The sequence below is a fragment of the Camponotus vicinus genome, unplaced genomic scaffold (assembly GCF_025532165.1).
Source record: "Camponotus vicinus isolate PSW18456_S1 unplaced genomic scaffold, iyCamVici1.0 SCAF_9, whole genome shotgun sequence".
Lineage (NCBI taxonomy): Eukaryota > Metazoa > Arthropoda > Insecta > Hymenoptera > Formicidae > Camponotus > Camponotus vicinus.
In genome coordinates, this window is record NW_028141981.1 from 16279090 (window position 1) to 16300675 (window position 21586).

At 40.0% G+C, this 21586-nt stretch overlaps 1 protein-coding gene across 4 annotated transcripts in view; it reads left to right on the top strand.

Moving 5' to 3' along the window:
• The window catches only part of LOC145977542 (neural cell adhesion molecule 1), a 249793-nt gene that overhangs the window by 149058 nt on the left and 79149 nt on the right, over positions 1-21586 (top strand). For 3 of the 4 annotated variants that reach the window (XM_083109638.1, XM_083109636.1, XM_083109639.1), the window contains one exon: positions 7931-9066. The exons of the other annotated variant lie outside the window; for it this stretch is intronic. In XM_083109638.1, the coding sequence (XP_082965764.1) occupies positions 8958-9066 (109 nt within the window). In that variant the 5' untranslated portion in view covers positions 7931-8957. The remainder of the gene's footprint in view (positions 1-7930; positions 9067-21586) is intronic. 4 annotated transcript variants of the gene reach the window in all.

The following is a 21586-nucleotide window of genomic DNA, read 5'->3' on the forward strand; positions in this document are numbered from 1 at the left end:
CGAGCCCTTTTATCGGTCGCAAACCAGACGTGTATACTTTGGCCTAATGGCGATGCGAAAGTGTTCGGGACCTCGAGGTAGAATTAACTCGGAAATCGGTTATGTGTCCATCGGCTTGAGCAAAGAAAGATTACGTTACGTTAAAGTATGGTATCTGATTGACGGAAACATTTTTGTTCTCGCTTGTATACATGACGCGTTGTTTGCGAGCATTTTATCGTTCGCTCAAGGGCTGAGAAAATTGATCCGAGAAATTGTATCTGTATCCAATCGCAACATTTATGAAATTAATATTGATACGGATATAACAAGAATCTATATTAATAGTTGTCAAAATGACATTAATATAAACCTTTAAAAAATGTGATATCTCCATATCTAAAAAAGCTTGACGATATTTAAATATCTGTTTCATAATTAATGTCACTAGCTTAAAATTAAATGCATATACAACGTTTTATTCTTATTGATTTTTAAATATCACCAACAGTTCATTTCTGAAATTATCATTAATATGCATTCGGCTTTATATTGTATTATTTATTGTGTTTTTTATTTTAAATAATAATAATCCAATCAATTAATAAAAAATTGGTAATTAATATATGTCCACACTGTGGATAATCGATATTTCATATCATTCATTATTAATAATGTGCAACTTCGTAGTTAATTCAAGAATATGCATTAGTCGTATATTAAATTAATGTCATTTTACGTGAGTTACAATTTACAAAAGTTATCTCGTATCAAAAATAGCTTTATTTTGCATTGTTTAATAATAAAAAAGAAAATATTATAGTACTCAACATAGTCTTGTTCAATAAAACGCCTTCTAAGTTTTGCTTGCTTCAAGTTGTTTTCTTTCGTTATTTTTTCTTATCTTATTGTATTTCTTGTATCTTTGCGTTAAGCTCCGCAGCAGGTGTAACTCATGTGCCGCAATATCGTGTCTTCGTATCATGATGAAGCTAAAAAAGTTGTTGAAAGCGCAACAATCTTTTATTTTAGTAAATGTAATTTTGTCCTCATATTTTCTGTCATTCATAATAAAAAATCGAATTACGTTTCCATATTTCAAAATATTTTTATTTTTCACTTTCCAATATTATTTTTAATACACACACACACACACAACCAATAATTGTAAAATAGAATAACGAAAATATTTTGCCGAGAATATACTCTTCCACAAATTTAAAACAAAATATAAAAGTTGAGCTTTAAAATACGAGTGAATTAGGGATATAAATAATATTGCTTTAAACTGTCGTTCAAGAACAATGTTCTAGTAGAAACGTCCGAGAATGCTCCTTAATTTTCACGCTACCGTTTTATCATTGTGGCGTAATACTACTGGGCGCGCAAGAAATAACTGTGCATGAGTATTGATCGTTCTCGCTGTACCTTGAAGAACCAATAACTGCTGCTCACCACTGGCTGAATAACCACACTAAAATATTTTACTTTTTATTTTTCTGTTCTTATCTGAGTCCGTTTCTCTTTCTGATGTAGGAAAAGTACAATATTATTTATCTTATACTTATTTTAGTTAAGAGACTATATACAATTTCTTCCTCCCTCTTTCTTAGATTTATCTAATTGTTGTTTTTATCTAAGAGAAATATTTTCTTTCGAATAACCTTATTGCTTCTCTATTTATGGTTTTCCAATCATATACATGTAGAAAAACGACCAAATGTTTGCATATGTTGGACATGTGTCATCAATAGTATTTGACTTTACTTTTACGAAAGACCGCTCCCTATGAAACTGATTCTTCCGCAGCCTCTGCAAATCTTTCGGTTTGGAAGGAAACATCTTTCCCGTTTACGTTTCTCTTGATCCCTGTTTTCCCAGTGTGGTAACGAGGACAAGTCGTTTTTCGTTAAGGGGGAAAGCCCTGGAAGTGGAGAGATCTCGAAGCGACCAATGAAGCCAGTATTCCCGAAATCCTTGACGAAAAATCGCCTTTATTTTACCATCTTCCTACATTGTTCTCGACTCTTGCCATTTTCCGCTACTTTTTCGATCTCTATTATATTAATCCGCCGTTTGTATTTTTCCAGTGCAGTTACACGCTGATTCCCTTGTTTTGCAACATGTAGTACAAACATATTTCGAAACATTATTGTTAAAAATAATATCGGCGAAAGTCCATATATTAAACATGGAAATAAAAATCGCCTAAAATAAAATCCCTCGGGGAATTTAGCTTAAACCATTCTGTATGGATACACAATGTATCGTGTCGACCGATATTTATCAAACGCATAGCTTTTTCGAGAATTTATATTTTCGAAGGAAAAACAAATTACCCATCGAACAGCCAGAATATACAGAATGCGAGACACACATGAAGTACTTGGCAATTCTGTTTTTTCTTCGTAAAAATGCGAGAGCCGTGACGGAGGCGGGACAAAGGTGCGAAGACTGCGTGATTTTCGTTCATCGGACAACGCGTCATCTGCATAATGCGTAGTTTGTCCATGGGGTTCCCATGTGTAGCGGCTCAGGTGTAACGGAGATGCAGATTTCGCTTCGTGCGAAAGACGTGATATTCGTAGCACGCCTTGTCGTCCATTATCGCTGCCCGGACACCTTTTTTTTTTTCTTTTTCGTGAGACGATCGCGGCATCTCCCGCCTTTCGCACCTTTTTGGCAGGCCCCTTTCGCCGTAGGTTACTCAAACATGAAAGAGTGGACGCTCAAATATTTCAGGTCAATCGTGCGATAATAATCTCGGCTTGCGAGAACCGGTAAAGATGACGCTCGTTGAATTTTTCATCTCGATATCGTAATGTAAATTATATTGCGTGGTAGACTAGGAGTTTTTTCTCTTTTAAATATTAGATTGTAAATAATTATGTAATGGTTGGTGTGAAGTTTCGGTAGTTTTCGAGAGTTACGGCAAAATATAAGTCATAAAGCGGCAATAAATTTTGATGTATGAGGTTTTTCGGCGAAAGCGGAAACTCACACTAGCATGTGGCGGCTAGTGTCGGAAGTGATATCCCAGGGAAACGTGGCGTAGGTTGATGTTAAACTTGATTTCGGCTTCGCGAAAGTTCGCCCGAGAGTTCGCTACTTCTCTAGGAGTAATTCATAACTTTTACCACGGCCCGGTTCAATAACGTCCGTTCCGCTAGCGGTTCATACTGATAATTCATTTTAAAACAGCTCATAACTAAAAGCCAAAGGAATACAGCGTCCGAGAACATTCAGCGCTAAATCAGAAAACTTCCGAACGCAAAAGGCGGGAATCTCGTAAAATTGCATTAGGGTAGTCATTTTCCTCTTCTGATTGCGGCCGAGGGGATTCTAGAAATTGCACGGAGTAATGGATATTCAAGAACGTTCGCTCATACCACGACATACCTGGTCCCCTGGAAGTTAAGAAAAACTTTGTCCGCCCGTAATTCCGGAAATCCGCGCCGATTCGCCGTTTCTCTCGTCTATTTCTCTCCCCATTGATCGTTCCGGGAGGAAGGTAGAGAAATCGCATAGCGCTGCAAGATACAAACGGACGATGTGTCCGATGAACGGACCCGTGGAAGGGGGGACAGAATTTTCCTCTCCGAGGAAAGACGGCGTGGTGTGTTCCGGCGATCGTAATAACTATTCTCTACCTACCTACCGTAGAACGCCATCCACTTCGCGTAAACACCGGCATAAATTCCAGAGTCCCTTCCCTTCCCCTTCGTCCGCGACCCCGCGTTACATTCCGACCATCTCGCACCACCGTTAACCGTTACCGGGACCATCGAGGTGTTTCTCACCCTCTACTTAGCCATCCCGCTCGTTTCTTTCGGGCGAAACAAACGAACGGAGCGATTTTCCATTTCCCCAATCGATTTTGCCGATAATGGCGACAATAGTGGAAATAGCGAGAGCCATTAGTCCGGTGATTAATGACGCGCTTATGATCGAACAGAAGCTCGATGCTCGCCTCTTCAACTTGCTACGGAGGAGATTTTCGGAATCTGAGTTCTTTCACCGCGTCCATGGCTGGAAAGGGCGATATTATTGTGACTCTGCGAAAATCGCAGTAATAAGAGACACAGGACCATTATTCACGCGGATGTCTTAGCGGGCGAGTGATTTGCGAGCACAATAGGCGGTGGGAGGCGCAATGTCGGGCGAATGTCGAGATTATTTGTTAAACGCTATGATAAGAGCACATGGCTAAATCGCACGATGTTCCTACCGAGATGCATAAAGCTTGAATGAATATTTCGTCGTATATTCCCACGACAATCTGCTCTCACAAAATCTCGACAATCGCCAAGATGAAGGAAAAAATTAAATTTTTTTACACATGTTTTATACGATAATATTTTTCTCAACAAATAATTACAAAATATTAATAAAAATATATAAATAAAAATATATAAATAATAAATTATAACAGAATATGTAACAGAATATATAAATGATAGAGAGAATATATAAATGAATATGAACAGAATATATAAATAAATTATAGAATGGATAAAAAATTTCGCGTATCTCAAAAGAGGACAAAACAGCAGCTGACAAACTTATTGTAACTCGATATAAATGAAAAGACTAGAAACTTAAATAACCAAAAGGAGAGGGATACACTTTTTTCGGTCGAACATCGATCGCTTCCGTCGTCGTCATTAAAGCGGGAATTAAACGAGTTATCAAAGCACCGGTAGGGCGTGCAATTAAGATATTCCGAATTGGAGTTCGCCGCTCTCTCAAATTCCGCGGTATAATCGATCGCCTTTGCACCTGTCAAACGACGATAAAACCCGATTTTCGGATTACGCGATCCTATTGAGAGATGCGAGCGCGTTGGTGGTCGGGACAAGACGAGTAGGAGGACGGTGTGACTGACAGGCTTTATGGTTTATTCGACAAGTCGAAGAGTACATAGGGAAGCCTATAACATCGTATCCAGCTTACGCTTTGGGTTAACAGCCTGGGTGTCCGACAATGTACCATGATGCATGACGCGGTGTCGAGTTCCAATTCGCCGGGCATCCATGAAAGCAGGCTCTGTGCTCGATGTAAAATATCGGCGATTCGGGATGAAACGAAGCGCGCGCATCGAGCCTCGTGTATGAGTGTAGTAGATGAGGGCCGCCGATTGCGCCTCTTTGAACGATTACTTTTAACTCGATACATAAATGATCGGTTTTACGTTAAGGCTTAGCTAACACGTGCACGCATCGTATTAATACGAAAAATATTAGATTAATGATTATTGTGTGGAATAAAGGAAGTAAATGAAATATATCACTAAAGCTGATTTCGAGAAATCGAGGCCACAACTCTATTGATATTTATCTCTAAAAATAAAGACAAATATATTTTGTATAAAGCACAATACATGTATTATGCCAAGGATGTCCATACTATTGTTTTTACTCTTAATTAAATATTTTCTGCTTCTCTCAAAATATTTTTAGTTTTACCGGGGCATCTTCGATCAATGACCCGAGAATCGAATTCAGTTTCATTACACTTCATAAGATTGATCGGATTAGTTGTGTGTCCTCTAAATAATATATTTCCGCTTTTTTGATTATCTAAATGCATTATGATGGAAATCGTAGTGTTTAATTTACATATTACCGGTAACAGTTAATGTAATATCTATTTGAGTATATATTAGATAAATGTTTTAACAAGTAAAATATATAATTCTATCAAGAATACGGAACATTCAAATTTTCACATCCATCAATTATGATAGATTCGGATATCGGTATAATTAAAGCGCATAAATGTTATTAAATTTTCTCTATCATTGTATTATATATAAATTTACTATGTCCTTGTATGAAATAAAATATCATTCGATATGATCATTGATCACATTTTGATTCGTCGATTAATAATATAGTAATAAATCGCTAAAGGATTAGCGATTTCCTCACTCATCAATCAATCGTGTCACCTATCAATGGTTTTTATACAATTATATCTCGCAACGCGTGCAAGTGGTGGGATATTTGGAACACGACGAGAGTTTTGAATATGATTCAAAATATGATTCATAATTGCAGGAATGTTAAATTATTCCGTCTAATATTACATAGAATTCAATATTAATAAAAAGCTGATATTCACGTTAACTGTTAAAATATTAAATAAGAAAAGAAGATTGAAAAAATAAGGAAATAACGATATATAGGATACTGCTTATATAGGGACATGCTTAGATATTCAAAGCGGATTTAGGAAAGGTATCTTCCTAGATACCTACTCGAGGATTAGGAAGTGATTTGCAGGCGATTGCCGATAGCGATGGAAACACGAAAGCCGGAATTTATCGTGATTGGAGCGAGTTCTCGTAGAGAGAGTCATGAAGCTTCGAGAGCGGTTATCTCGTGCATGCACTGGATACGCACGAACTATCAGTTTTCATGAACACACTCCGTGTGACGTAAGTACGTATGCTCCTATTTTACGAGGACATATTTATCGTTATGCGCACGGTATTCTCTTTTAACAAGTTCACACGAGTCTTCGGAAAAAGTCTGAAATTTCATAATAAATAATAAGAGCAGTCAGACTATTATTAATAAGGTAATTTCTGACACGTTTAATTAGAAACTATCCGTTTTCTGAAATGAAATCTACGTCTCGAGAGAGTAGTTTGATTCTTTCACGAGACTTTCCTCTCCCACCGCGAGCTCTCATTAGAATCGTAAGAGCGTAACGTCCCTGGCATTCCGTCCCACCACCGACTTCCCTTCTCTCCTGTCGAAAATCTTACGTTCACGCATCCGCGCCTGGACCGCGCGGCGATTACGGCGACTCATTAGCCGCGCCGGTAAATCATAGCGTTCTCCGCGATCAAGAGGGAGATGGTAGGAACGAGCATGGAAGTCTCGGAGCGAAACGCGCCGAGATAGTGAACGGGAGGAGGATGGAAACCATGGGGGAGTCCGGGTCCATGGAACGTACGGCGCGAGCGTGCCCGAGGATGACCGAGCGAGGACGGAGCGAGCCGAAACGACTCGCGAGGGTTCCTCGCGTTATTCAATGGCTTCAGTACCGAGCCGCCGCGGGTCAGGGCTCGATGTGGCTTCGTCGCGGGGGAGTTTCGTTGCCGGTGCGTTTCACGTTGGCTACGCGACGCGTGAGTGATTCATGAATCAAAATCGGAGCGAGAGCGCACGGATCGATCGATCGCGAGATCGAGTGTTTCGCAGGTGCCGATTGATGATCCGGAAGTTGCGATCTGCCGAGATCTCGCCGGTATTTAAACGCGATCGGTTAACATTAATTGGACGCGAGTGAATTTCGCACGATTCTTCGTCTTTCCTTTCAATGTTACTTCTGAAATCTTCGATTTTCACGCGCAAGATCGTCTCGCGAGTGCGTCCCTAACGCACGTGCTCGGTGGGTGTATCGCCGCAGGGTTGGGGGAGGGAAGGATAAGTGCGGAAAATCAACGTTCTCGATCGGAGCACGTTGTTCTCCGAATAAACACCGCAGATCTGGTGGCTGTGTGGGGCATTATCCGGTTAACTGGCGTTCCGTTACAGCTGAAACTATTCGTCGCACTTGAATTAACGTCGATATCGTGATTAACTTAGTCCGCAATTTCGTACGCACGCGGGTGACCGCTCGATATTGGCTGCTACTTGACGAGATCAACGTGTCGGAACGTAAGGGTGAAATATAACTGAAAGTACAATCAGTAGTGTGGCAAAACGACGATTTGTTCCGCGATCGATAAGCGTTCGCTTATTTCGAGATTTCCAACATTCGCGTAATCCTCAATAGCCAAGAAGACGAAGAGCTTCATAATTTATCACAAAAAGATTTCGAACAAATAATTTTATTTCATATAATTCAGGAGAAATTGAAATAATTTTCTTCTCCAAGTTGTTTGTCGGATTGAATCTTTTTTTTAAAACAATATTGCATGCTTGATTGGATGTTGCAGAAGAGAAAATACGATCGCGTCGGAAACGAGGACGGCGTAAATCCTGCAAGTATTTTGAAAATTTATCAGGCTGGCAACCTAGTTGCGCTTGGACGTATATCGTACTGAAGTTTCGACAGCCGGAATTTCAAGACAAGTCGAATCCACTTTGCAAGTTTAGTTGCGACCCGGCGGATATTTTATTCTATTCCACGGAGGTTTACCGCGCGATCGAACGCATTAGTGGGAATCGCGACAGGGCGCCGAGACAGAAACGTTCGGAATCCGAAGGAAACGGCCTGCAATCCGCCCTGATACAGACAATAAAACTATAATCGCCGCTTAGAGAGGCTGTCAGAAGGAGCTTCGTTCCCTTACGTTTTCGTTTATCCGGTAAATCCAACGATCATCCGCTCGTTCGACACACCCCCAGGAAATTCTACGGCAGCGACAAATTTACCAGAGGATTATTATATCATAAGAAACGGGCGAATAAAGTTTCAACTACTCGCATCCATCATTTCAAGAACGCATCTCGCGTCAACCTGGAAAGATCAATCGAACGCACTCAAGTCATAGAGTCGCTTTAACCAGGAAGAACCTCACATGATCGGTGACATAAGATGGGAAACACCGAATGGTCATAACACACATCGTTAGACGGTCCCGTGTCCTGTTCTCGGGAGGCTGGAAAGACAAATAGTCGCCGTCTCATTAAATGACGACAAGTACGTGACCGACAAGACAGATAGGGGACGGCTCGTATCGGTTCACGTCGACGGCGGCAACATCAACGACGACGACGAGGAACGGACGATGTGGACGGAGGCGCAATGCAGCAGCAGCAGCGGCGGCGACGGCGGCAGCGGCAGAAGCAACAGCAACGACAACGGCAACGAGAGCGGCAGCAGCGTCGGGGGTTGCAATTAGTGCCGGCTCGCTACGGTCGCGAGACTACGTAACGACTAAAGGAGGTGGGAGCGCAGGGTGCCGCGCCGACCTCCAGGGGGGTCGAGGGTGTGTGTAGTGCGCGTGAAAGGGAGACAAAATGTGGTGGAGGTGGCGGTGGTGGAGTGTCGTGACGACGACGGTGCTGGTGATGCTGGTCTTGGGAGCCGCTACGGCGTATTCGGAACTATCCGAGCTGGATAAGCCAAGTGAGTAATGCGCCCCCTTACGTAGTTATACCTGATTTAGAGCTGGGATTTAATCCTTTCGGAGGAGACAGAGGTGTATCGTTTCTGTGACCTCAATAATAATCGATAGAATTTCTTTAAGTATCATGTACGATATATTATTTGCTGTGGATCATGCAAAAGTTAAGAAAAATGGAGTATCAATTGTTGTTTTTTTTTAAATATTAATTAAATATTATTGATATTCTTTGAATAAGCGAGATAAAATTTGTCTGTTTCGAGAGGATTAAGGTGTTCTCCAAGTTTCGTGGCGGCCCCGCGTAGCCCGCGGGTCAAAGATCGTGACGCGACGAATGAAATCAAATCTTCACGGTCCCTCGTCACGAGGCTGTTGGAAACTTTAAACAGCGGATTATTACCGTCGACCTCATCCGAGGAAGTTTCGCTCGACCGCGTTTCAGTCTCTCTTCCCCTCGTCGAAACTCGAGTACGGCGTTAGTCGATGAGGGGGATATAAATGGAAAGGTGCTTCTGAATATCATTAGCGGCTTCTCCGATGTCCCATAATTAATCGGGCACTTCGCACCCGCCGAAACTGTCCTTGAGACGTCACGATCGCTGCGTGCATCGTGTCGCGATGCTGTAACAACTGTATTTAAAAATTAAAATAACGTACGAGCGTGTTATTTTATCTGGGCAGTCGGATCTACAATGTAAATCATAATTGTAGGAATTTTAATCCGACTGAGGTACGACCGCGCGAGGTCGATGCATATCATTAGCGATAGGAACACCGTTCCGTGATTAAAATCTCTCGCGCCATTACGTGGTCGTAATTGTATTCATCGGACGGCACACATACGCAGTTTTAAAGATAGGGTAAAATAAAAGTGGATAGCTCTCTTGAAAGAACAGAATTCTTTGAACAATTAAATTAATCTCTAACAATCTTTGATTTTTATTATTTGGCATCATTAAATTAATTTAAATTTTATATAATTTTTGAATATTTAGATTTGAAACTACTTTCGCACGATATTAATAAGCTCTTTTATTTTCTAGTAAAAAAAAGAAACGTTTCTAAAAATACATCAGTTCTGTAAATATTATTAGGAAACGAAGCCTTCGCGAATTATTCAAGTGTACAAACAATGTAATAAAGTTGTAAATGTCAAAGAGCTAGTGTTATTTTGTTGTTTTGCTGTTTGCAGACGATAAGTAATGTAATGTATGACATAGTAAAACTAAAAATATAATCGTATATTTTTTCTACATTATCGATTACTTGGCACATCTAGAATAGCAACAGGAAGTCTTGTCGATTGATTATTAAAAAGCTTCATTATCATCTTTAAGCTTATTTCGTATCGTTCATGTTATAATTATACGTGACGTTTTGTAGATAATACGCGCTCCAAAAATTAATTTAACACTCTATAAGCCGGATAAGTGATAAGGAAAATTATAGGACCAAGATATCCGATCGATTCAGGAACAGTAGAAGACTTAGAGGAAGGGAATGACGGTTAAAATAGTTTAATTAAACCACGACGCTAAGCCCTCTTAAATTTATAGCCGTGCAATAAAAAAGCATGTTCCACAGCAGGGACGTGAAGAGAAAAAAATTGGAGTTTCAATAGCAAAGTTCGGTCCCGTTTCGCAGGGCCACAAAAATAATGTGATGCTAGTCCTCCACTTTCGCGAAATTCTTTTGCAAAAATTTCTCACCTATTGCACCATTTATTCGCCACTGTTTCTGCCACGTATAAATGCCAATGCATATTTAATTCCATCAAGTATGCGATATAATGTAGAATTCTCGTAATATCCTTTCAAATACTAGCGAGACTTCCAATTTGCAACAAACCTTCTCTGACATTTTCGCAAATTTCAGCTCTGATTATCTGATTGCTCCTATGCTTACCAAGACAATAACGTAACAGTTCATTATGGAATATCTGGGAATATCCATATCATCTCACTGATGACATATTGGATGACCAGAGGGATTAATGTTGTCCGCAATTGACAATCACTGGGTCCTCAATAATTGTAGAAATGCAATTATTGCAATGATAATTGACGGAAATCTGTGTGGCAGGCAACATATATGTTGCGACGCTTGAAAAATTCAACCAGGTCGAATGACATTCTCGTTAAATTATTTCAATCAGGGAAATTGAAATATTATTATGAAAAAGATAATGATCGGATAACATATATATCATCGACATTAAATTCCGAATACGAGGAATGGAAAAACTACTCTTTCCATCTCGTTCGTCTGCGAAGAGAACGAGAAAACGCGTGTAATTTCTATTTTATAGAGAATTGCAATTATCTATGCATAGTGCAAAAAATAGAGTCATGATCGCGCGAAGCTAAAACATCAAAATTCTCGGCTATATCAATTATGTCCTGTTCTTTTGGAAGAGAAATCCTAAAATGCATCTTGATTTAAAAACTGAACACACACACACACACATATCGTTGTCGATGTGAATTTCCCCGCGAGATATTGGCAAACGCAAATTAACGCAAGCATGGTTGATTCAAAGGCGATTAATTACGATCGGAATTGCTCGACTTCGTTAAATAATTACTTCACAGCGTGGTGAAACGTCAGGCCGCGCGCGTTTTCATAAGGTTTGTTCGACTTCTACTTTTCAACAGGTGTTGCCGGCGACGAAAGACAACCGACGTGTACACATGGTACACACGTAACTAACGTGTGGCGTTAATTAACGATGCTTTCAGATTTATTTCGCGTAGCGTAAAGTTAGACGCATTTACTTTGTTGCGTTCAGGTATCGCGAGATAATAGCATTTGGTTTCTCTTTAATGAAGCTAATGTTAAAATCCAACGTGCTAGGAAAGCGGTCAGTAAATGTCAGTGATGAGAGATGCGTTTATTTTTATAATGTTTTGTTTTTTTAATGTGTACGGTTTGAGACGTAGTATACACTTCCAGTAAATAATTACAACCGCAACAACCGGAAAAAACAACCTTAATGTTCGTGTATCATCGAAAAATGTACTTTGTACTATAAAAGCGATCTCTTTACGCGTCATGTTTTTATAAACAGACTGCACCGGAAAATGTAAACTAGAGCGCTTGCCATAGCGCGCACGCCGGCTAACATTTTAATAGAGATTGCATAACCGGGAATGCTTTCACCGGGCCATAATATATGGAAAATGTGTTACAAAACATATCCGCGCTAAAAAATAAAACATCTGTTCTTTTTACGTAAACAAAGTTTTAAAAAGTTCTAAATATTTATAGAAACAATGTATTCACATAAAATGTGGACACGAAGTTATTTTTCTCTCAATGATTTCTAGTTTTGCAAAATACGCAATCGTTGAATTTTTTATTATTTTTGGTTTCAAAAATTTTCAGAAATACCTAATGCTTATTTCCGTTTTAAGGAGAGAGAATTCTCAATTGTAAGTTCGATTCAATATGTATGATCGCAGATTACTCATTCATAATTCTTTAGAAATTCTGAGACGCGAAATCTTAATATACATATATACAGAATTCTCTCTCTGAATCTCATATCTAAATCATCATCGTATTTGACATTCAGCTGTCGCTTTTCAACGACAGCATTCGAAATCGCAACTAGCGACACGGTGGTAATTAATTTTTTGCCGTCAAAGCCGAAAAGCAAGGACAACGACGGATTATTACGAAATCTGTCTAATGGGCAGTCATTTGTCATCCTCCATCCAAGGTGGCATTGCGGAAAGGGTAAGAAGGACCCCTTATGTGCACGCCGCCGACCAAGACGATAATTTGCACGCGATTTCGTTCGCCGTATACACCTTCCGCGTCGGTATATAACTTAATGGAAACACGGCTCGGCTCGCTCCAGAATTCAAAAATAACAGAACCTCGTAAAGCGAGCACGACAAGCGAGCGTTCGGGCGAGAAGCATTTTGCGTGGCGATTACGGTGTAATTACGGGAATCGTAGAAACGATGATTATTATTAACATAACGACACATGCGATATTACTTTCGAGCTGTCGTTAAAAAATGGTACGATCTCCCTTTCCCTCGCCCCACGCCTTCCTCGTATATCCTTGCGTAACAACCTTATCGAAATAATGACCGAGGTGAGGTAAAAGCAGCATTATCGCGCATCTAAAGCAAGGCGGAGACGATCAAGCGACGTAACATGTATGTTTCATACCTGACACGCGAATATTATCTCGAGTCTAATCCTAGGAAGATTAATTGGAATTGGCAGTGCACCTGTTATTCTTAGACGACCCACCGTATGCTAAAATAACATTACGTGCGCGCTGAAACCCGAAAGGACCAAAATGATAATTATTATGCGATTCCGCTGGATAACCTCGTTCCGTCAGTGGAAAATTTGTGAAAGGATGATTAACGAACACAGAGCGATGAGAGATGACGAGATGTACATTTTGCCTGTCAAACGTTTTTTTTCCCCCGCGAGACCGAATGCTCGAATGTGCGCGTGATGTTCGTGTGATAAAAAATATCAAGCGTTTATTACTCGTTTGAAGAGAATCATTATACGAAGAATGTGGATAAATGCGAGAAATTATTGCAGTATCATCCCTCTTTACCAACAGGAATACCGAATGATTATTTGCACGCAATCTTAGTCCGCATTCGTTCGATGCAGTCGTGACTAGAGTTAGCATGATATTTCTTTTTTTGTCGTTGAGATCCTCTTATTTAAAATTCACTCAGTCTAAGTACATTTATTTGCCATGAAGATATCTTCTTATCTTCTATTTGATTTTGAGCGAAAATAATATTACTGACGAGAAAAATAGAATCTTTTCTTAAGAATCTCGTTTCACGATACATGATGAATTTATTCGCACGAATTCTCCGGCAGAGAATATTTTTATAGAATATGGAAAAAAGTGACACCGGCTCCCTCGTTATGTTCCACGATAATTGCATATTGCACGTCAAAAACGCCTCGCGATCAAGGTACGGTGCGTGATACAAAATTTATTTGACGCGGCGAGAATATACTCTGACATAATGTCGCGAATGTTTCATACGTCGTAATTCGCGCAATTCTGTCAAGAAACGACATATTTCATATTACTGTAATCCGCAGCAAGCCTGGCAACAATGCTTGTACGTACGCGCATTCCGAACTACGTATTTCTCACGGGCCTTTCATATATGACGGCGAAAATTCAGGATATCGCTCCCGCGGGTCTCGTTTCGCAATACTGCAGCGCGGGTAACGAGTGGATCCACTTCAATATGTCAATACTATGAGCTTAACCCGTGACTGGTGACGCGGAATTTCGATACGTTTTCACCGCCGTCGTGATAAAACTTAAAAAAGTGCGCCGCACGCCGTGACAAATTTTTCACGCATCGCGCAAACATCGTGCGAAATTTACTACGCTTCGAGCGCTTTAACCGTGTTTTCGGAGCGCATTTTTTTCTTTTCTTAAGATCAAATTAATCTCGCCTGTCGTTATCGATATGATCCGATTAATTAATGCACGCGTGAATGGAATTCGATTCGCAATTTGAACATCAAGTCTTGTACTCGGTAAGAGAATAAAAATTATCGCTGTCGTAAAACGTCGCGGCTCTTGCGTTTCATCATTTTTTCATTTATCTGCAATTCATAGCTCTGCAACGTTATGGTCTATCTCTCGTAAATATGACTTGCACGTATGCATTGCGCGCATTTTATTCCTTTTACGACGCTTTTCTTTTATCCGACTCGTATATTACGAGAAACTCGTATGGGAATTTTTATCCGCACTTCTTCGTCAAGAGGAAAACGCGGAAATCGCGCTCACACGCGAGTGCGGAAAACGTGTACTGAGAAGTTTCGTTAAACTTTGATCAATCGTAACACTTGTACCATACTCTGATAAAGTCAGTAATTATCGCGACCAAGTTTCACGATAGTGCGGGGAGAAAAGGAAGCTTTATGGTGAATAGTAACGTAGCGTCTCGTTAATTTAACCACTAATGTGCGAACGGATTTAATGCCCGTTTCTTCGGCTTATTCGTTTGGTATCTTGTTACGGAATTAAATTGTGATGTCGCCTTTTTCACTTATATGAACGAGAGATACCTTGATTGCGAATGGCAAGATATTCTTAATATTCAAAAGCATTCAAACATTTTCAAAAAATTTCGTTCAATTTCCTTGACATGAAAAGTAATAGAATGCAGCCCGTGATTTGATACTTTTAATTGAGTCAAGTCCGGGCTTAGAAAATTAAATATATCGAATTATTTTCTCTGCTTCGTTTTCTTTAGTTCGATATATCAATCTTTGTTCGAGATATTGTCTTTTACTGGCAGGTAACGTGTGATATGCACTATCCATACAAGACACTTCAAACCAAAATTAAATTTGTCAGACTCAGAAGACAATCGAATGACATTTTGAGGCAAACTATTCTAATTTAGACCTCACTCTGGCTTGTCAAACGATGAACCTCCATGAAGCTAGCAGGACCAAATCAGCAAAATCAAACCAAACCTATCAAATTATTTAGTACCTATTTTGTACTAATTTGTACCACTAATAATAATTTTGTACCCTGTGCAATTTCGAAAAAAACCATGACACTATCACCTTAATATTAAGCCAGCAGGAGCACAATAAAAAAAAGGAGAAAAATTAAATCAAGTACAGAAATATAACAGACTGAATTTGTACTAATTTGTACTACTAGTACAAATTCAGTCTATTGCATTTTTGTACTTAATTTTCTTTTTTTTCCTTTTTTTTATTAAGGTCTTGCTGGCTTAATATTAAAGTGGCAGGTTTTTTTCGAAATTGCACAGGGTACAAAATTATTATTAGTGGTACAAATTAGTAGAAAATAGGTACTAAATAATTTGATCCGTTTGGTTTGATTTTGCTGATTTGGTCCTGCTGGTTTAATAGAGATAAACGATGATATGCATGGCACATCGCGAGGGTCTCTATCGTTCATAAAACGGCGATCTAAAAATCTCGTCTTGTCGGTTCCCCGTGCTCGACGAACTCGTCGGTTTCTATCTTTCCGCAGCACTGATTCCGCGTAACTTTCTAACTGGTTAATTCGCACCCGACCACCACCCCTCGTGCAGGGTACGGTTGGCGCTAACGAGTCCACAAACGAGCTGTAGTGGCACGTGAGGAATAGGGAAGGCGAAGGGGATCTCCAACGAGAGTCGAGAATTCGAACGACTCGACGAAACGGCTGCCGGCTAGTCGTCGTAACAATATCCGAAACAGGTTGCCGGTACTCGCGCCGCACGTATACCTTAGCTTACCGCAGATTACCGGTAATCCCTTGGGCTTGGGTAACAGTTACATGCTTTCAGCGAGACACGAAACTTCGACTGCGCAACGTCGATGGCCCGGCATCAGCGCGACCGAAAACTGTCTTCCCGCCACGTCCGGCGCCGGTGTAAGACCGAATTCCCTCGACATTCTAGCGTATCGACATCGGTGCGATACGTGAAATTAAGCTCTCTCACGACGTTTCACACGCGCGCCCGTTCTCGGATAATCGCTCCACTTAGAATACCTATTTTAGCTCGATAAATATTGGAGCTTCTACCGGAATATCTTAGAAATCAATTTTTGAGAGAAAAAATTTCGCGATTGAGAGATCAATGATAGGAAACTTTTTATATTTATAAAAATCACAATGTTTACGTATATGATGGAAATTGCAATCATGCTGATATCGCTAATAAATCGAATTTGGTTAGCATGATGATTTAATGACGAATCCAGATCTTACTCGACATTTCACACGCATAAATGTGTCATCGAGGTTATCGGATATCTAGAGAATAAATGAGATATCCGTTATATCCATTCATGGATATTCCACTTAGAGAATCCTTGAATTATGTTAGATTATTTTAGGCACGACAACATGATTGCATATTTAAAAAATTCTTAATTCTTAATTCTCCGAATTAATTATTAAATTTCCTACCTGTTTATTATCTGTGTGAAGGAATGTGTAAATGCAAATCACTTTGTATAAATCAAAAATGTATGTAATTGACTTGATATTTTCTCAGATATCTCTCTGGATTTTTTTTTTTAAGATAGATGTTTAGAATGAATTACATATCGTTTATACTTAGTTATTACTTTGTCGAGCTATGTTTATCCACTTTTAAATATTTAATGTATCTGTTAATCTTTCTTTTTTGCACATATTTTTTTTATTATTACGGCATTTTTATAGCATTCGAACAATAAATATGCATAATTATTGCTTTCTGCCGACATAATTGCCAGTTTAGAGAGTTGCTTTGCATATTTATATAATAGCACGTTAGGCTGTACAATATCTTTATCGCGTATCTATCATAAACATGTTTCCGCTGTCAACAGAAATTAAGCGACTAGATTTCTTTTGGTAATCGACAAATAACTGCTTGGAATATATCTTTTAAACTCGACACATGTGTAAGAGCCTGTGCGTAAGAGTGATTGATTTATTTGATTCATGATTATTTATATTGTACATGTAAAACGTGTTGGAGTACGTTGCTTGATCGATTAAGGTAATTTAACGCGAGACAACGATTAGTTCGCTGTACGATACAGTGGCATTCGATGCTTGACGGTCAAGAATCCTCGTTAATCCGCGTCAGCAGGATGAAACGCGTTGGATATCATGAGATGAAAAAGGAACGAGAGGAGCGAGAAAAATGCACAACAGGGGAATATCGTCGAGGATGGAATGGCGCTAGCTGTCGGTTTTTTCTCTGACGCTCTGCCAGTTTTTCTTGCCGTATTCTTTTTCCTTCCTTTCCCTCGATCTTTTTCCCTTATCTCGCGTCAACATCTTTGCTTGTTTTAATAATTCGGTTTAATGAAATTTCGCGATTAGCATAAAAAAGATTGTTTGTCAAAATTCGAAATATTACATCGCGTCTCCTCCAAGTTTATTTCCTTTCTAAATATTACAATTTGTAATTCCGTTCTATAAAAATTTCTTCTGACGTAATATTCGTTTCAACAAATTTTATGACGCAGAGAGAACGCGCATATATTTCTCGTGAACTTTGTTGATCTTGGTTATTTTTCCGCGACTTTTTCAGAAAACAAATATCATGTGCGCGAAATATCTGCTACATATGTATCTAAAGAGAAGAAGATGTAGCCGCGTATCGTTTATATTTTCTAGCTAAAGTGAACGAACTTGCTACGATGTAGCGTATCAAATGTCTCTTCGGGATTTCGAGTTTGCGATAAACTTTTACATTTGAGTCGGGGTGGATCATCCACCGTTATATCTGTTTTGTTTCCCCCGGTGAAGCGAGTTGTCCGAGTTCGAACCAGATGTGTTCTTCGAAAATTGAATCGGTTCACTTCATCGCAGCGCGGAAGTTAATATACTCATATTCGTTCAACTCGCGAGCAGCGCAAACAACAATTCTCTTTTCCAATTACTGTAAAATCGTTAATTATTGCGCGCTAGAGAATACGATAAACAACCATATCCGTGCGAATCTGATACGATGTATAAATTCACGAGTTCAACGTATCGAACAGCGCGAGTGACGTAAATTTTAAAAAATTTAATTTTCGGCAAACGCTGCGAGAGAGAGAGAGAGAGGGGGAGACAAAAATATTGCGAAATCCCGCTGTTTAAGCGGTAAGAGATAAATTAAAGGCATTCGATGCTCGCGATCCATAAATAACCCAACAAAATGGTTTTAATATATTATCCGAGTCCGGACCCGCTAAATGATTATTAATGGGCATAGATCTTCCCGTCCTTCGTTTTTGCATATTGCACATTGCGATTTCCTGCTTCCTCGCTCACATACCGTCCACTGTGTGTACAAACTGCCATCGATCCTCGCGCTTATATGCTAATTGCCTATACGTGCTAATTGGAAGTGCCGCCGAGTGCGTTAATTATCTAACTGACGGTTAGCTATTTCTACCACTCAACCGCCCTCAGCATACGCTCTCAATCGTTTCCGGGCTTTCCACGGGATTCCGTAAACTTGGTTACGATTGATTCGATTGTTTGCGATAAACAATTCCTTGACATCTCAAACGCTTTTCGTCAGAAAATCGTAGTTGCATTCAATGGAAAATTATTTGCAGCAAATATAAATATATCGTGAAAAAGGATAGAATTCTTCGTCGAGAATTGGATTCAGCGTTTCAAATAAACATGAGCGACTTTACTTATCGCCATTATGCAGTCGCGAAGCGACATTTATTAAGACTCAGCCATTTTAAAGACAAATCAAGCACCGTTTCACGACGACTCGAGCTTTACGTTATATCAATGCTTGAGCGAGAAACTACAGCGTCTCGATCAGTGATATATTGCAACGTTTCTTCTAATAAATAAATCTCGCAAAAAAGGAGAATCCAGCTATAAAAGATTCCAATCATATCCGATAATCTTATCATTAAAAGGGATTATTCGAGCGTGCGAGGAGTAAAGTAGGAATTATATTGTATAATTTTATATTTTATTGTGATATCGTTATGACTTTGTTGACTTCAACCTCTAAAAGCAATTATATTTTTATATTTTTATACCTAGATATTTTTCACAACAGTCTAGTTTTGCAGAATGTTTGCGAATATTATGTGACTCGCATGAAATGAGCGTACTCGTCATCAGCGTTCTTTCTTGCGTGTCCAGAAGTTGCATAAACAAGAAATTCTATTTTTGCGCGACTTAATCATACGCGATACTACTTCATCGTCGTTAGTGGAATAGCTCTTGCTTTGTGCGACATGACTGCGTCGCGTGTAGTACATAAGTTTTACATGTACGACGTATGCACACGTGTATATGTAAACGCACGTACACATACGCGAGACATGACATTCGTCCAAGTTAATGCAATACATAGCGGAGATGCGAAGAGAGTCGCACATACGTGCCAACGCGGAAGCACGCCAGTAGACGGAGAATATAAATCCCAAACAAGAGACCGTAGGTAGTATATCTCCGACACAAAAGGATTTCTGTATACCTGTCGTAGGTCCAATCTGCGGGAACGCCAATAAAACGTCGGCTCCTCTTAGCTCGATACATTCAGGGAGGTTGCGATATCCTTTGTGGAAGATGAGAAGACGTAAAATCGCGATGGGATCGCTTTTAAGGAGCCATTGTGCCGCGCGCGTGTTTAGATTTTTATAGAGACTTAGCGGGGATAACATCTCGTGCGAAATCCTCTTTCGCTGACGAATGCAACGCATAAAACTGATAAACACCGAATAGCCCTTCTTTAAATTGGATTACGGTTTTCGGAGTCGGACGTCGAGTCAGCATAATTCTCTTCTTTCTATGACTGCGCAAAAGTGTACTCGGTGTTTTTAACGAGCACTCGCATGATTTCCTGACAAAGACAATCCGGACGTTGCGCGAAAAATGGACCGATTATCCAGTTATAAGCTCATACTGCGATTAATTCTCGCATCGTTCTGTGCCGACAGCTGTGAAAGGCTTTCAGAATTTTGGATGGGATTGTCTCTCTCTCGTACATATTCATGTATGCATTCATGTATGCATTCATGCATGTATGTATGGAGTATACAGAGCTTCAAACGGCCTACCGTCGTGCATTGTCTATTTAATCAGGTACGACTTGACCCCTTGACCATTATAATCTCACTACTGGTGACCCGTGTCTCTGCTTTGCGAGCGCGCGACATGTATTTCTCTCGTTATACGAGACTCGAGACAAACGCGACGTTCGTTTCCCATCGCGCGTTGATGGTCTACTTCTCGTTAGCGAAAGCAAGCACTTTTCAACACAATTTACTCGATACAAGCACGAGTCTCGGCGCAGCGAGTAGTTATACCAGAATCAATAGAAACTTGACGTCCACGCCGGAGAAGAAGGGAAAGAATATGCAGCGCTCTCTTACCAATTTGTATCAAGCTTCCTCGGGATTTCCGATAAATTCAAAGCACGAAGTTTGAAGATTCTATTGTCGATTCGTGTCGAGCGCGCATAAAAGCTGCGCGAATTCCCTCCGAGGTAAAGAGATGTTCGGAAAATGTCGCGGGGATGCAGGCGGGGAGATTGAACCGAGATGTTTTGACAGCCCGTTTTGAGATTCCGTTCGTGACACACAAATCCGTTGCTTTTGCGTGAGGGTCGCGCGATATTACGATAATCCCGACGCGTACTCCCGCAGGAATGACGGTCACGGTAGTTAATGGCGGGACGTCTCGTTGAATATCCGCTATCCGATCTTACACGAGACTCGTGGGACGATACGTTAGACCGTGACTACCGTGACGAATCGCTACTTCACGCGGGAGGGCAACCGACCTAATTTTCCAATGTCATAATTCGATATCTCCGCTACACACCACACCTGCGACACATCGATCCGTGTGTCTTATGTAAGCAGGTGCTTGTATAATCGACACTTCTCTCTCTTGAATAATATACAGAGGAGTATCCACATTCTCTTTGATCCGTGAATCATAAATATCAAGTTGTCACTCTTTGACGAGGCAGCGATCGTAATAATGAGAAATCTCGGGTTAGATAATCG